General features: G+C 62.0%; 6 protein-coding genes across 6 annotated transcripts; 5 read left to right on the top strand and 1 right to left on the bottom strand.

The window, feature by feature from the left end:
• Positions 1-362: 362 nt before the first annotated feature.
• Positions 363-3854, top strand: PAN0_018d5599 (carbamoyl-phosphate synthase large subunit; the record flags this gene model as incomplete). Its single annotated transcript, XM_014798828.1, has 1 exon — positions 363-3854. One exon carries the CDS (start codon positions 363-365, stop codon positions 3852-3854), a length of 3492 nt encoding a protein of 1163 aa, XP_014654314.1.
• A 132-nt stretch (positions 3855-3986) lies between these two features.
• Positions 3987-5072, top strand: PAN0_018d5598 (DUF1183 domain protein; the record flags this gene model as incomplete). Its single annotated transcript, XM_014798827.1, has 1 exon — positions 3987-5072. The coding sequence occupies one exon, from the start codon at positions 3987-3989 to the stop codon at positions 5070-5072; it is 1086 nt and encodes a 361-aa protein (XP_014654313.1).
• A 117-nt stretch (positions 5073-5189) lies between these two features.
• Positions 5190-6722, bottom strand: PAN0_018c5597 (PQ-loop-domain-containing protein; the record flags this gene model as incomplete). Its single annotated transcript, XM_014798826.1, has 6 exons — positions 5190-5489; positions 5561-5893; positions 5979-6122; positions 6211-6223; positions 6344-6349; positions 6442-6722. 6 exons carry the CDS (start codon positions 6720-6722, stop codon positions 5190-5192), a joined length of 1077 nt encoding a protein of 358 aa, XP_014654312.1.
• Positions 6723-7422: 700 nt separating this feature from the next.
• On the top strand, positions 7423-7895 carry PAN0_018d5596 (uncharacterized protein; the record flags this gene model as incomplete). The annotated part of the gene is made up of 3 exons (XM_014798825.1): positions 7423-7460; positions 7546-7694; positions 7765-7895. 3 exons carry the CDS (start codon positions 7423-7425, stop codon positions 7893-7895), a joined length of 318 nt encoding a protein of 105 aa, XP_014654311.1.
• Positions 7896-8519: 624 nt separating this feature from the next.
• PAN0_018d5595 (transmembrane GTPase fzo1) lies at positions 8520-11375 on the top strand (the record flags this gene model as incomplete). Its single annotated transcript, XM_014798824.1, has 1 exon — positions 8520-11375. One exon carries the CDS (start codon positions 8520-8522, stop codon positions 11373-11375), a length of 2856 nt encoding a protein of 951 aa, XP_014654310.1.
• Positions 11376-11938: 563 nt separating this feature from the next.
• Positions 11939-16264, top strand: PAN0_018d5594 (p-loop containing nucleoside triphosphate hydrolase protein; the record flags this gene model as incomplete). Its single annotated transcript, XM_014798823.1, has 1 exon — positions 11939-16264. The coding sequence occupies one exon, from the start codon at positions 11939-11941 to the stop codon at positions 16262-16264; it is 4326 nt and encodes a 1441-aa protein (XP_014654309.1).
• Positions 16265-16426: the final 162 nt, after the last annotated feature.

Below are 16426 nucleotides of genomic sequence, written 5' to 3'. Positions count from 1 at the left end.
GTCAATCGTGTTGCTCGCTATCTGACATGCTGTGATGGAGTGGCGGGGGAATTGCGTGAGAGTTGGGCTGGTGAGCAAGCGCGCGTTGTGTGGGGTTGAAGGATGCCGACGCCGAAAGACCGGTTAGCTCGGCTTGAAAGCGGCATTCCAAAGCCGACTTTTTGGATATTCCGGCTGCACCGGCTATGTGGATTTATGTCAACGAACCCCGCATTCAATCAACCCCGCATTCAATCAACCCCGCACTGACCTCCCCACCAGGTGCTCTCGCCCACCACCTTCAATCTGGACCGTCTGCTCGCAACCGCATCTATACCCTGATGAGCACGCTTGAATTTGACGTGCGCGCTCAAGTGCAAACCATGTCGAAGCGCATCTTGATCGCCAACCGTGGCGAGATCGCTTGCCGCCTCATCCGCACCTATCAGCTCTTCCCTCTCGACGCCGCGACTCCACGCATCGAGACCGTGGCGGTGTACACGCGGTCGGAAGCCAATGCGCTGCACGTTGCGCTCGCCGACGCATCCCACCAGCTCGACGGCGAAGGACCGAAAGCCTACCTCGATGCTCAGGCGCTCGTCGCTGCCGCGAAACAGCACGGATGCTGGGGCATTGCTCCTGGCTACGGTTTCTTGTCGGAAGACGCTCACTTCTCGAAACTCTGCCACGACAACGGCATCGTCTTTCTCGGTCCCACTCACGACCAGCTTCAGCTGCTGGGCAACAAGGTCTCGGCGCGCGAGCTGGCGCAGCGTCTCAAAGTGCCCATCCTTCAGGGCACACGTGCACACAGCACTTCGGCGCTAGACGACATTCTGGCGTTTGCAGGATCGATTCCGCCGGGAGGGAAGATCATTCTCAAGGCAGCAAATGGCGGTGGCGGACGCGGGATCCGCATTGTGTCTATTGGACCCAACACGGCCGAGGCGAAGAAGGCGGTGGCGGATGCGTACGAGTCGTGCACGCGCGAGGCAGCCGCCTCCTTCGGCGACGGAACGGTCTATGCCGAGCGCTTCCTGGTGAATGCACGCCATGTCGAGGTGCAAGTGCTCGGCGACGGCACTGGTCAGGTGTGCCACTTTTGGGACCGCGAATGCTCGCTGCAACGGCGCAATCAGAAACTCGTCGAGATCGCCCCCGCCCCCCGCCTCGACGCTGCACTGCGCAAGCGGATCATCGACGCCGCACTCAGCCTCGCCCGTGCCGCAAAGCTGCGCAGCCTGGCGACGGTCGAGTTCCTGGTCGACGAGCCCACCGCGAGCTTCTACTTTATGGAGGCCAATCCGCGCATTCAGGTCGAGCACACCATCACCGAAAACGTCACGAGCCACGACCTCGTGGCGCTGCAGCTCCTCGTCGGTCTCGGCCGCACACTGCCCCAGCTGGGACTCGCAACACAGGCAGTGGCGTTCCCCTCCAAGGTTGCGATCCAGCTCCGCGTGAATGCAGAGTCGTTCCGCGGCGAAACGGACGAGGTGCGCCCCGAGACCGGTAGCATCGACGCGCTCATCTGGCCCACGGGCGGACATGTGCGCGTCGAGAGCGCAGCCCATCCCCCGCATCCCAAGCATGGAGTGTACGCAGTGCATCCGCTCTTCGACAGCCTGCTCGCAAAGATCATCGTGACCGCGCCGAACTACGCCTCGGCACTGGGTGCTGCACGCCGCGCGTTGGAGGGAACGACGATCAGAGGGGTGCGCACCAACGCCGCGTTCCTCCTCGCGCTGCTGACGCACGAGCCGGTGCGCAACGCCCAACACCACATCCACACCGTGCAGACCGATTTCCCCGCGCTCAGGAAACACGCCGACGAGTTCGAGGCGCTCTTCGCTTCGGCGCCGAGCCGTGCGTCTATCACGCAGACAGGAGAGAGCGCGACCAAGGATGAAGTGCAGGTGGGCGAGGGCCAGGCGGCGGTCAGGTCGCATCTGGGCGGGCTGGTGGTGAAGCTGTCAGTGGCGCAGGGCGACACGCTGGTGGCGGGGCAGGAGGTGATGGTGATTGAGGCGATGAAGATGGAGCATGTGGTGCGTGCGGATGCGTCTGTTGCGGGTGGGCGCGTGCAGCGCATCGCCGTCGAGCAAGGCAGCGTGGTGAGTGCCTCTGACCTGCTGCTTGTGGTTGACCTTGCTGCGGGGTCCGAAAGCGCTGCAACCGGCGACACCGATTCAGCCGCGGCCGAAGAGGTGAGCGAGGACCCCAACGTGCCGCGTCCCGAGCTGGTGGAGCTGCAAGAGCGACGTCGCGCGATTGCAGACTCGGGCCGCGAGGCGGCGGTGGCCAAACGGCACGCACGAGGCTACCGCACGGTGCGCGAGAGCATCAGCATGCTTCTTGACGCCGACTCGCTCGTCGAGTACGGCGACCTTGCCCTCGCAGCGCAGCGCAAGCGCTACACCATCCCAGAGCTCATGGACAAGACGACGGGCGACGGCATCGTGACGGGCTTCGGACGCATTTACGGCCACACGGTGGGCGTGATGCTGGGCGACTACCTCGTGCTCGCCGGAACGCAGGGCTACATGCACCATCTTAAGCTCGACCGTCTGCTGCTCGCCGTGCTCTCCAACCCGGCGCCCGTGGTGCTGTACGCCGAGGGTGGCGGCGGCAGACCGGGCGATACCGACTATCCGTCCGGATCGGGCCTGCACACGCCCTCGTTTGCGCTCATGGGCCAGGTGCGCGCCAAGGGCATCCCCATCGTCGGCGTCGCCAACGGCTACGTGTTTGCGGGCAATGCGGCGCTGCTGGGCACGTGCGATGTGGTGGTGGCGACGCGCGGCGGCGATGCAGCCCGAGCCGCCGCGCAGGGTGTCGACACCAAGGGCGTGGGAAAGACCTCGATCGGCATGGGCGGCAGTGCGATGATCGAGGCGGGCGGACTGGGCGTGTTTGAGTCGGACGAGATCGGCCCGACTGCCATCCACGCTGCGACGGGCGGAGTGGACGTGGTGGTGGCGGACGAGGACGAAGCCGCCGCACTCACACGCACGCTCGTGGGTATGTGGACGCACCATCAGCTGTCCGAGCGGGCATGGCGATACTCGGGCGACGTGCTGCAGCTCCGCACGAGCCTGCCATCGGTGCAAGAGCGCCGGCGCGCCTTCGACATGCGGCGCGTCATCTCGCTGCTCGTCGACGACGGCTCGTGGGTGGAGCTGGGCGCGCACTGGGGTACGGGCATCATCACGGGCTTTGCGCGACTCAAGGGACGCGCCGTAGCGATCCTTGCCAACGACCCCATGTCGGCGCTGGGTGGGGCGATCGACATCGAGGCCGCCCTCAAGGCGACGCGTCTGCTGCGGCTGCTGGCACGCACGCGCTGTGCCCACCTTATCAGCCTTTGCGACACGCCCGGCTTCATGGTGGGTCCTGAGTTCGAGCGCACCGCGCGCGGCGGGGGCAGCTTCCGCGTCTTCGGCGACTGGTTCACCGCCGCGGCCGAATTCAGCCAGTCGGGCGGCCGCTTTGTGGGCGTGATCCTGCGTCGCGCATTCGGGCTTGGAGCCCAGGCGATGCTCGGAGGCAGCACGCTCAGCAACGCCATCTGTGCCGCGTGGCCCGCTGCGAGCCTGGGACCCATGTCGCTCGAGGGCGCCGTGCAGCTGAGCATGAAGAAGCAGCTCGCCGCCATCGCCGACGACGCCGAGCGCAAGCGCGTCGCCGACGCTGCCGTGACCAAGCTCTATGCGGGCGGCAGTGCGACGAACGTGGCGAGCATGGCCGAGATCGATACCGTGCTCGATCCGGCCCAGACGCGGGACTGGCTCGCCGATGTCGTGAGGGATGTGCTCGGAGAGAGGAAGCCGACGTTTGTGCTCAGGAGGGAGCAGGCCTCCAGCCCGCATCTGTAGCGAGTCGTGACGACTCCTGTCAGGCTCTGCGGGGAGCCGAAAGCTGCGGAAAGATGCGATATAAATAAAATTAAATCAAAATGAATAAAATGCGTGCTGTGCTGTGGCGGAAAGCGTGGGCCAAGTGGAGGCATGGCGGCATTCCACGTCACCTTGCAAACTTGCTTTGCTTCGTTACCACCTTACCGCCACCAGCCGGGGCTCAGCTTCGCCCGAGGAAAGCTTCGCTCTGTGCTGCGACCACCACAACCTTCCTCCTACCAAGCGGCTACACTGATGCGGGCGACAGTTGCCAAACCAAGCGCTGCCACGGTGGCATTTGCTGTCGTGGCGCTACTCTCGCTTCTCGGGTCGACATGGGCGTACCATCCGAATCTGCCGTACTACGGTGCGGGGCGTCGAATCGCCATGTCGTCCATCCGGACACTCACGTTCTACGCGGGGGAGCGGACGGCGTATCGTCGAACGGAGCCGCTGCCGCAGCTCAAGTGTGTGGGGTCGGCGTGTTCGCGCTACCAGCCGAACGTGGTGCAGTGCCAGTCGATGGGCGATGGACAGTGGAAGTGCGCTGCGGACCTGCCCACAACCCTCCGCCTGGGCCGGGTGGAAGTCAGCTGCGAGGGATACGATTACGCCGACGATCCATATGTGCTCAAGGACAGCTGTGCGCTCACGTACACTCTTCTGCCGGCAAAGACCGGCCCGGACGATCCGTGGAGAACGTACCGCCCGAAAGCGGCAAGCTCGATGGTGGATCTGTTGTTCAAGCTGATATTCTGGGGTATCCTCGCAACGATCGCGTACGGGTTTTGGCAGTCTATCAGAGGACGACCGCATGCACCAGGTGCCTCTACGGGTGGAAGAGGTGGCAGTGGCGGTGGAGGTGGTGGTGGAGGAGGGTGGTGGCCAGGAGGAGGATTCTTCCCCAACAACGGGCCTCCACCACCGTACACGCCCAAATCGGAGCCAGACTCGGGATCGTCATCGTGGCGACCTGGATTTTGGACGGGATTGGGACTTGGGGGCTTGGCTGCGGCCACTGCAGCATCGCGGCGACGCCCCACCGCGCACGCCCAGCCGACGTACTTTGACGAAGGACCGTACGGATTTCGCTCGCCTGTGGCAGGACCGTCGACGAATCGGCGAGGCTGGGAATCGCGTTCCGACTCGCACGATTGGCACCAAAGCACTGGATTCGGAGGCACACGCAACCGCTAGAACACCGCCACTCTCGCTTGCTTGCAAATGATCCAATGAAATGCGATGTTGTGCTGAGTGTGATTGGTGCCGAGTCTATGAGGACATAAAAGATGCTGTTGGGCTGGATTGAAAGATTCAGGCCGAGGGAGTGGCGTTGATGCGTGGACGCTCGCGCTCGTGGTGGGCGATGCTGGACCTTCGGAGCCTGTGGATCTCGCGCCTGGCCCTGCGGTAGTGGATGAATTGCCCCAGCACGATAAAGTCCAAAAACACGGTGCCGAGGCTGCCGACGAGCCAGGAGAAGCTCTCTACGAGGTAGTCGTGTTTGGTGCTTTTAAGCAAAATGCTGGCGACGTACGTCAGATTGCCTGCGACGGCAAAGACGAAGAGCGCAAGCGAGAGACCCTCGCACTTTGTGGTGCGGTTCTTGAGGATCTGCGGCACGCGCGACGAGACAGAATCGCCGAGAGCCATCCGGCCACCTGTGCGTCCCAGCGCCAGCCTACGGGTTCGGGCGCGGCGGGTGGCAAGTCGTCATCAGAGCCGTACGAGTGCTCGGCAACCCACCATGCAGCCACGCCCGTGGCAACGACCAGGAGCGCAGCGATGGTGTACATGATGATCTGGGTGCGCACCGACGAGTCGTCGTCCGAATCGTCCTTGGCCGACAGATCGTCCTCGATGACGCTGCCGTCGCCGATGAGCGGCGTGCGCTCGTTGGCCTCGAGCGACGCCGAGATGGTCGAGATCTTGACGCCGCGGTGGTAGTATTTGGAGTAGTACCAGTACTGGAAGATGAGCACGCAGTCGCATGCGCAGTAGTACAGAGCGAGGATGATCTGTGGGAGGCGGCGAAGCCAAACAATACTCGTCAGCACTGCGTTTTGCGAGAGATCTGTAGGTTGGTACGGGAGATGGACTTACCATGGTCCAAAGCAGACCCTGGAACCAGGCGCCTGCGGCGTTGAGCGCATCACCTGCGAGCCAGATGACGACAAAGGTGATGGAGAGGCCTTCTGCGGACTTGGAGACGTAGTTTTGGTGCATTTGACTGAAAGAGGGCAAGACCTGAGAGGTTGGGTGTAAGGGGGCAAGCAAGGCGAGAGATTAGGGAGGATGAAAGAACGAGAGACACGTACGGCGAATAGACAATTACCCAGCATGCGATGCTGTTGCGCGAGAATGGCGGGTGTAGACAAGAGGAGATGTTGTTTTTCGACTTAGCTGACATTGTTGCGTGCGTGCGTGCTACGGCGTGGGTGGCCGACGACGATCTGGTTAGTACTTACGAAACCCTGTCGGGCGCGCAAGAGAAAGAGACAAGAGGAAGAGTCAGCAAGTAGCTCGTATGCGCAGATGTGAGGAGGACGGGAGACAGCCAACGTACCAGCCCATGATGGAGGACCATTCATCTCGGACCTGTTTTTGTTGGTGCTTGTGGTGGTGGTGCGGCTGTTTTGCGGGTGGTATCGGAGATGTCGAGTTTTCTGGAGAGGAAGGGGCGGCGAGGGTGGAGGTGGCGAGAAGCACGAGCGCGGCAATGGCGATGACCGCCCATCGCGGTAGTGCGGATCGTTGTGCGAGCATGATCTTGATGGTGGTGGTGGTGGTGGAAGAACAAAGATAGGACGAACTGTTTGCCTGTCGTGTGTGGTTTGACGGCTGCATGCGAAACGCAATTCTAATCCTCCGACTGCGAAAATCCACCTGCATTTGGAGCTGCAGCGCCGGCGTCACCACCGTTCGAATGCCTCGGTCGCCTCGCCCACCGCACGGCAAATTTCGCTCGAATTTGCTCTCTCCAATTCGAATTTGACTTGGCCGTCAATCGCTTGTGACTCGGTGCAGCAGCCTTCTTCCCCACAGTCAACTCATCCCCCCCACGCTGACAACCCGCGAGCCTTGGCCATGAGCCATGGCAGCCTTATCGCACTGTATGTGCACTAGGCAGACCCGCCTCGGGGCATTCCACTGAGCGCCGGCTGCTCATATGATACGATGATGAGCGACAGTGATGATGGCACTTGTCTCGGATGCGATTGGACGGATATCCGAGCGGCGCAATCACCGCTTTCATATTGTATCGATTGCGTCGCTGTGCAGCTCGATTTTTTACTTGTTAGACCGTAGCATACTTGCAGAGCGAGAATTTGATGCACCGGCTGCCTTGTGCATGGCGGGCCCGGCTTCGGCTAACCAAACTGCCAAAAAGCTCAACCCACCGCCGGCTACCAAAACTCGCCTATCCCCGTCCTCGCTTCATTGGACGGCCCGGAGGTAAGCCGTGATTGAAAAGACTTCGAGCTTTTTCTTCTCCTCTACCATCCCTCATCACACACCACCTCCAATCCATCGACCATCGCTCACAATGTCTGCTCCTACCGGAAAGTTCTCCATGTGGGTCACGTAAGTATCGCGCATTCACCGCAAGGCTAATGGCTCAAGGCGACGTCGCTCACCCTCTTGCGTCCGGTCCACTTTGTGACGACAGCATCGAGGCCAAGGGCGCCGCCGAGGCCGACAAGATCGTCGCCATGCTCAACAAGGTCGCCGCCCGCGCCAACTCGGACGAGGAGCCCAACTGCCTCAACTACATCCCCGGCCGCAGCCGCGACGACCCCAACACCATCGTCGTCTTTGGTGAGTCCACGCGCCCTTGCACAAGCCACAACGCCACATCTCCACTGACACTATCCTCGAACAACGACAGAGCAATACGACAACCAGGGCAGCGACGTCGCCACCACCAAGCACCGCGCCGGCGAGGACTTCCAGGCGCTCATGGGCCAGGCGCGCGATCTCACCAACAAGATCGACATGAAGTTCTTCGACCTGGTCTAAGTGCATCGCTTCGAACATCTGACAGCAGCGTCATCATTCGTCAATGGCAATATCACGACAACTTGCACTCCTCCTGCCTGCTGCCTTCGACTGCGTATTGAACAGGCTCCTTGAACGTATGAACGAGCGTCGGAAGAGTAATTTTTGAGCAAAATATGTTACGTCGGCTGCTCGATACACCGATGCAGCGTCCGCGTCTTTTTTGGGGCCGAAGCCAAGCTTTTGTAGATGTTTTTTCGTAGTGTTTTGCAAAGCGTACGCGAAGAGCGACGGCGTTCCGGCCGAGTCGCGCTCAGTCGCTGGTCAGCCGATCCAAAACTTTTGCTGAGCCGCCGCCACGCGCGCATCGGATGGACCGGGTGGAGAGGTTGGCTCCAAATCACAGAATTGCGCGCTTAGCTGTAGGCTCTGTCAGCGAGTGCCCCAAGTCGCGCCTCTGTGTGTGCGATTATTGCAACTGAAATCCTTGCTTGCCATCGTCATCGGCTCGCTCGCCATCGTCCTCTCTCTCGCTACCACATCTCATACAGCCTACGCACATCACTTTCCTTTGCAAAGTTGGTCGTGCCATGCGCTCCCGCCTCTAATCTACACTCTTTCCTCGCCCAGAGCATACTCTTCACCATGTCCGACAACAACAACGCACCACAGATGTACGCCACACCCGCCAAGAAGCCAGTGCGCTCTCACACAGCCGACGTCGTGGCTCCATTGCCCACCGTCTCTGCCTCCTTGAACGGTGGCGACCTCTTCCGCACCAAGCAGCGCCAGATCGACGAGGCTCGCGCCAACAACGACGCGCAGCAGACCTTCGCGCAGCACCAGTCCGAGTTTGAGCAGTCGCGCGACACGCTGCTCGGCGCCATCGACAACACCAGCCACCTGCTCGCAGACCTCCGCGACTTCAACAAGAACAAGCGTATCATCCACTACGCCACCGCCGACGATGAGAATGCACAAAAGCCTGGACCGTCGCGTCCGCAGCTCGGCCAGCACAGGCGCACCCAGTCCAATGCGCTCTCTCACAGCCCCGAGGAGGCAGACGCACACCCGTCTTCCAGCTCCTCTTCCACAGACTCTACACCGCGTCGAGCACCTCCTGCGTTAATGCGCGCTTACACCACTCAGCCCGCAGCGCACGCCAGCCTGCCCAACACACCCGCACGCCACACCACCACCGCTCACCACGACGACGACCAAGACTCGGACGAGTCCACGGACATGTCGGTGCTCAAGCTCGACCTCCGCGTCGGCTCCGTAGCTGCCGATCCCCACGCACTCGTTCGCTCGCTCGAACGCTCCTCCGTTGCCCAGCTTCTGGACGGACGCATGGAAAAGTCGGAGCGTCATCTGGAGAACCTCAAGCAGCGTCTCACCGACACCCAGTCCAAGGTGCTCGTCACCGGTGACCTCAACGCAGGCAAGTCGACGTTTGTCAACGCGCTGCTGCGTCGTCCGCTCATGCCCATCGACCAGCAGCCGTGCACGACCGTCTTCTGCGAGGTGCTCGACGCCTCGGAAAGCAACAACGACGTCGAGGAGGTGCACATGCTCAAGCACGGCGTCAAGTACTCGGCGCGCGACCCCTCCACCTTCACGCGCCACACGCTCGACGACATTGAGCAGATCGTGGCCGAGGCCGAGGAGATGTCGCCCGAAGACGCGCCCATCCTCAAGTGCTATGCGCGCGACACGCGTGCCACCCAGGACTCGCTGCTCAAGAACGGCATCGTGGACATTGCGCTCATCGACGCGCCCGGCCTCAACCGCGACAGCCTCAAGACCACCGCGCTGTTTGCGCGCCAGGAGGAGATCGACGTGGTGGTGTTTGTGGTGAGCGCAGAGAACCACTTTACGCTCTCGGCCAAGGAGTTCCTGTGGAATGCGTCGCACGACAAGGCGTTCGTGTTCATCGTGGTGAACAAGTTCGAGTCCATCAAGAACAAGGACAAGTGCCGCAAGCTCGTGCTCGACCAGATCCGTCAGCTCAGCCCGCGCACTTACGACGACGCCGCCAACCTGGTCCACTTTGTCGATTCGCAGGCCGTGTTTGGCGCCGAGGTGGACGACGCCGAGGCTGGCGCGGCACCGGACACGCCGTCGGAGGAGCTCGGGCTCAAGGTGCAGGGCGGTGCTTTGAGCGTCGAGACACGCAGCGCGCAGAGCCTGCAGGCGTTTGCGCGTCTGGAGGCGGCGCTGCGCGACTTTGTGCTGCTGAAGCGCGCCAAGTCGAAGCTGCTGCCATCCAAGACGTACATGGTGCGCCTGCTGTCGGACATTGCGTTCCTCGCCAAGATCAACACGCAGGTGGCGCAGATCGAGTTGGCCGAGGCGATCAAGGCGCTCGAGGTGGCGCGTCCGGAGCTGGCGAGGTGCCAGGCGTCGCAGCACAAGCTGGAGAGCGTGGTGGAGAGCGAGGAGGACGAGGCGGTGACGGCGGTCATGCAGGAGGCGCAGCGCAAGCTCAGCTCGGCCATCGACCTCATTGGCAACGGCAAGCCTGCGGTGGAGGCGGTGACGCTGCCCGCCTACCCGGGTCTGTTCAATGTGTGGGAGTATGCGCAGGAGGTGCGTCATGCGCTCACGTCGTCGCTCGAGCTGGCGCTGCGCTCGGTGGAGGATACGGCGCGCGGCACGGCGGCGCAGGCGGTGGACCGCGTGCAGAAGCTCGGACTGGCGCATCTGCCGCAGGACGAGGCGGAGACGCGCACGCGCATCTTCAACCCGGACGCCATGTTTGCCAAGCGCCGTGCGATGCCGGGCCTGGTGGGGCTCGGATTGGGTGCTGAAGTGGTGGCGGTGCAGCCGAGCGACTTTTTGGACGTCTACCACCACTTTGTCGTGGTGACGGGCGGCAAGCTCACGCACGACAAGCGCACCAAGGACGGCAGCAGCAGCAGCAGCGACGACGAGATGAGCCTGGTGTCGCCCGTGTCGCTGGGACTGGGAGCGCTGACGCTGATGGGGAGCAAGGCGCTGGGCGCCAAGACGGCGATCGATGCGTTTGTGCGCGTTTCGGATCTGGTGGGCAACCCGACGGCGCGTCGATGGGCGGCGCCGGTGCTGGCGGTGGTGTCGACGGGACTGGTGGTGTACTTTATCTACGACCTGCCCAACAGCGTGCCTCGCAACATTGGTCGCAACATCAAGAACGGTCTGGCCTCGGGCAGCCTTGTGCGCGGCAATGGAAGCAGCAGCACTAGCAGCAGCGGTGGCGACGAGCAGCGCGGCGAAGAGGTGTCGTTTGGTGCGGTGCACTCTGCGCGTGTGGGACGCGAGACGCGCAAGGTGCTGCGTCTGGCCTCGTGGGATCTGCAGGAGCGCTTCCGCGTTGCGATCGCCCAGCGCCGCGCCGAGGTGGAGAAGCAGGAGGCCAAGCAGGCGTCGGCCAACCTGGCCATCGAGTGGTTCGACACGACGACGGCGCGCGTGGGCGAGATCAAGTCTACGGTCGACCACGTCAAGGGCCTCGAGGCTTGAAGTGGGTTGTTTTTAGTATTATTTGTTTGTTCGCACGTTGATTCTATGTATTCATGATCGCCACTCCATTCATATGTCTGCCGTGCGTGGCTGATGAAGATGGATGTGGGGGGGAGATGGGGGGGAGATGTGTGGCAGCTCCGCGGAATTGAGTGAGCAAAGCAGGTGCAGCGCGGGTTGAGGGGGAAAAGCTGCGCGCGTGCGGCAAATGCTATTAAAAAATCCCCAAACCTGCCTATTTTGAACCGCGATTTTGGCGCGGTCGGGCCGGTGCCAAGACCAGCAGACAGGCGAAACGACAGTCGGATGCACAGTCAGACCGGCAGCCAAGGTTGGGATGGCCCAAACAAGGGTCTCCACGCAGGTCAAATCAATGAAGCTGCTCGGAGTAATGACTGCACCCGAAGAGCAGCCCACCTGCCCACCTGCCCACCTGCCCACCTGCCCAACACGGCCTGTTGCAACGCCAGCCACTCGGTCGCATCGGCCCGACCTTCTCTTCCTACGACGTCCATCGTCGCCATCCGTTCCTTCTACTCACACGCCGCCGGCCTGTCTTCACAATGGCCTCGGCACAGTCAGGAGCAGCCGCCATGCCGAACCAGGCACAGTTCGAAGCGATTCAACCAGGCGAGGCGGGCGCCACCCTAGAGCCTCACCTCGACTCGGGCGCAAAGGATGCTCAGAATGCTATCCTCAGCGACCCGCAGCCCATCCACGCCATCGACGCTGACCACTCTGACGACGGCGAGATCGACCACGGCCATGCAGAGCGCCACGACGACCACCAACCTGCGGCCGCCTCCTCATCCCGAGCCGACCATGTCAACGTCCCCATCAATGCACCCTCTCGTAGACCTACGAGCGCCTCCTCCAGCCCTGACTCGGACAAGGAGCGCGTTGCGTCCGACGATTCGTCCCGATCCAGCAGCCCAGCTCGCGACAGCGACGAAAAGCAGTCCGGCTCGACCAACAAAAAGCGCACCAAAAACAAGAAAGGCGACGACGAAGCCGTGGATCGTGTCGGCTTCAAGCAGCTCTACCGCTACGCCACCGTATGGGACCACCTCTTCAACTTTATCGGCCTCATCGCTGCCGCAGCCGCAGGTGCCGTTCAGCCTCTCATGACCATCGTCTTTGGCAGCCTCACCACCGCCTTCCTCGAGTACTCCAACGCGCTCCTCTTTGGCGGCGACATCCCCGCTGCACGCGACCACCTCAACTCCGAGATCGTACACGGCGTCCTCTTCCTCGTGTACATCGGCGTCGCCATGCTCGTCGCAACCTACATCTACATGGCCGCCTGGATCTACACCGGCCAGGTCGTCACCCGCCGCATCCGCGAACACTACCTCCAGGCCATCCTCCGTCAGGACATCGCCTACTTTGACGTCGTCGGCGCAGGTGAGATCACCACTCGCATCCAGTCCGACATCCAGCTCATCCAAGAAGGCATCAGCGACAAGATTCCCATGTCCGTCATGTTCATCAGCGCCTTTGTCACCGGCTTCATCGTCGCCTATGTTAAATCCTGGCAGCTCGCTCTCGCCCTCAGCTCCATGATCCCCTGCATCATCATCGCTGGCGCACTCATGAACGCCGTCACCGCAAAGCTACAGCAGGCCGAGCTCGACCGCGTCTCCAAGGCCGCCTCCATCGCAGAAGAGTCGCTCGCCACCCTCCGCACCGCAAAGGCCTTCGGCATCGAGCACAATCTCGTCGATCTCTACGACGAGTCCAACCGTCAGGCAACCCGCTTCGGCATCAAACGCTCGCTCTATCAAGGTATCGGCATGGGTGTCTTCTTCTTCGTAATCTATTCTGGCTACAGCTTAGCGTTTTACTTCGGCGCAAAGCTCCTCGCTTCGGGCCACATCAAGTCCGGCACCGTCATGAACGTCATACTGTCAATCCTGATCGGGGCCTTCAGTATGGCAATGATGGCGCCCAACATGCAGGCGCTCTCCTACGCCTTTGCCGCCGGCGCCAAGGTGTTCGAGACCATCGACCGCGTCCCGCCCATCGACTCGTCCGACCCCAGCGGCCTGCGTCCCGAAAATTGCGCCGGACACATCTCCTTCCGCGACGTCGACTTTGCCTACCCCGCGCGTCCGGACGTGCCCGTCCTCGACGGCTTCAACCTCGAAGTACCCGCCGGCAAGGTCACCGCCCTCGTCGGCGCCTCGGGCTCCGGCAAGTCCACCATCGTCTCGCTCGTCGAGCGCTTCTACGACCCCGATGCAGGCGCAGCCTACCTCGACGACATCGACCTGCGCGACCTCAATCTCAAGTGGCTCCGCACCCAGATCGGTCTCGTCTCGCAGGAGCCCACGCTCTTCTCCACCGACATCTTCTCCAACATCGCACACGGCCTCATCAACACGCCCCAGCAGCATCTGCCCGACGACGAGAAGGAAAAGCTCATCATCGACGCCGCCAAGATGGCCAACGCGCACGGATTCATCTCCCAGCTCCCCGACGGATACCGCACCATGGTCGGCGAGCGCGGCTTCTTGCTCTCCGGCGGCCAGAAGCAGCGCATCGCCATCGCGCGCGCCGTCGTCAAGAACCCCACCATCCTGCTGCTCGACGAGGCCACTTCGGCGTTGGACACGCAGTCCGAGGCGGTCGTCCAGGATGCTCTCGAGCAGGCGAGTCAGAACCGCACCACCATCACCATCGCCCACCGCCTCTCCACCATCAAGAACGCCGACAAGATCGTCGTCATGGGCAAGGGCATCATCCTCGAGACCGGCACCCACGACGAGCTGCTCGCCCTCAACGGCGCCTACGCCCAGCTCGTCGATGCGCAAAAGATCCGCGCAAAGGTCGCCACCGAGAAGCTCGATGGCGAAGACAGCGATTCGGACGACAACGACGCGCCCCTCACGGCCGAGGCCAACGCAGCGCCCGCACACCTCGCCACCACCGACACCGAAAAGGCAAGGCTGCGCGACGAGGCCAAGGCCGAGATGCCGGCGGGCCTCGACAAGAGCGTCACGCGCGGCAGCGTCGCCAGCGCCATCCTGCAGCAGCGCCAGCGCCAGGCCGAGGCCGACAAAGAAAGCGAAAAGATCCCCTCGATCTTTTACTTGCTCTACCGCCTGGCCAAGATCAACCGCGACCACATCATGACGCTGTACGTGCCTGGTGTGATTGCGTCGATCTGCTCCGGTGCTGCGTATCCGTGCTTTTCGATTTTGTTCGGCCATGCGCTGCAGAACTTTTCGCTGTGCAGTCCCATTGGCGGCGGCGCTTGTCCGGAGCCGGCGCGCAGCATCATGCTGCACGACGCCAACAAGTGGGCGCTGTTCTTCTTTGTGATTGCCATCCTGTGCACGCTGGCCATCTCGATCCAGACGTACACGCTCATGAAGGCGAGCTCGGTGCTCATGGAGCGCATCCGTCGCATGAGCCTGTTTGCCTACCTGCGTGCTGATGTGGCGTACCACGACGAGGACGCACACTCGTCCGGCAGCCTCAGCAACTCGCTCGCCGACAACTCGCAAAAGATCAACGGCCTCGTCGGCGTCACGCTCGGCACCATCATCCAGAGCATCTCGACGCTCGTCACGGGCGCGATCATTGCACTTGCCAACGGATGGAAGCTCTCGCTGGTGGTGATTGCCTGCATCCCACTTACGCTCTCGGCGGGTTTCGTGAGGTTGCAGCTCGTGGTGCTCAAGGACGCACGCATCAAAAAGGCGTACGAGGGAAGTGCGGCAAAGGCGTGCGAGGCAGCGGGTGCCATGCGCATCGTGGCATCGCTCACGCGCGAGGAAGACTGCCTCGACATCTACCGCAAGGAGCTCGACGAGCCCTCGCGCATCTCGCGCAACACGGCCTTCTACGGCAATTTCCTTTATGCCGTCTCGCAGGCGCTCCAGTTCTGGATCATCGGCCTCGGATTCTGGTACGGCTCCCAGCTGCTTATCCGCGGCGAGTATACTTCGGGCCAGTATTTCACCATCCTTACGGCGGTGGTGTTTGGATCCATCCAGGCGTCCAACGCCTTTTCGTTTGTGCCCGACATTTCCAACGCCAAGACGGCGGCGTGGGATAGCATCAAGCTGTTGGATATGGTGCCCGAGATCGATGTGACGAGCGACGAGGGCGAGGTGCTGGCCGATGTGCAGGGCCACATCAAGCTCACCAATGTGCACTTTAGGTATCCGACGCGGCCGACGGTGCGCGTGCTGCGCGGGCTGGACATTGAAGTCAAGCCCGGCACATACGTTGCGCTGGTGGGTGCATCGGGCTGTGGCAAGTCGACGACGATCCAACTCATCCAGCGGTTCTACGACACACTCTCGGGCAGCGTTACGATTGACGGCAAGGACATCAGCGATCTGAACCTGCGCGAGATCCGCAAACACATGTCACTCGTCAGCCAGGAACCCACGCTGTACGACGGGACGATCGAATTCAACATCCGCCTGGGCGCGTTTGAAGACGCCGACACGGTTAGTATGGACGACCTACGTGCGGCTGCGGCCTCAGCCAACATCCTGGCGTTCATCGAGTCTCTCCCCGACAAGTGGGATACCGAGGTCGGTGGTAAGGGCACGCAGCTGTCGGGTGGACAGAAGCAGCGCATTGCCATCGCGCGTGCGCTCATCCGAAACCCCAAGATCTTGCTGCTCGACGAAGCAACCTCGGCGCTCGACTCGGACTCGGAAAAGATCGTCCAAGAGGCGCTCGATAAGGCCGCAGCGGGCAGGACCACCATCGCCATCGCTCATAGGCTCAGTACGATTTCTAGGGCCGATATGATCTACTGCCTCAAGGATGGCCGTGTGGCCGAGAGCGGCACACACGCCCAGCTGCTAGCCCTCAACGGCATCTACGCCGATCTCGTACACATGCAACAGCTCCAGCGCGAGGAGTGAAGACCCTCACTCAAAACCAGGCTCTTTCCCTCGAACATCATCTGCTCGGTCTCAGGTTTTCACGGAATGGTCATCGTTTCTCCAGAGCGAATTGCTTTCACTTCGCATGCGCGGCCTCGACCTCGACTCTCAGACTGTGTGCAAAACGAAAACATGAAATTT

Source organism: Moesziomyces antarcticus (assembly GCF_000747765.1).
Source record: "Moesziomyces antarcticus DNA, scaffold: scaffold_v10018, strain JCM 10317, whole genome shotgun sequence".
NCBI lineage: Eukaryota > Fungi > Basidiomycota > Ustilaginomycetes > Ustilaginales > Ustilaginaceae > Moesziomyces > Moesziomyces antarcticus.
Note: the sequence above shows the minus strand (reverse complement) of the source record. Positions and strands in the feature narration are given on the sequence as shown.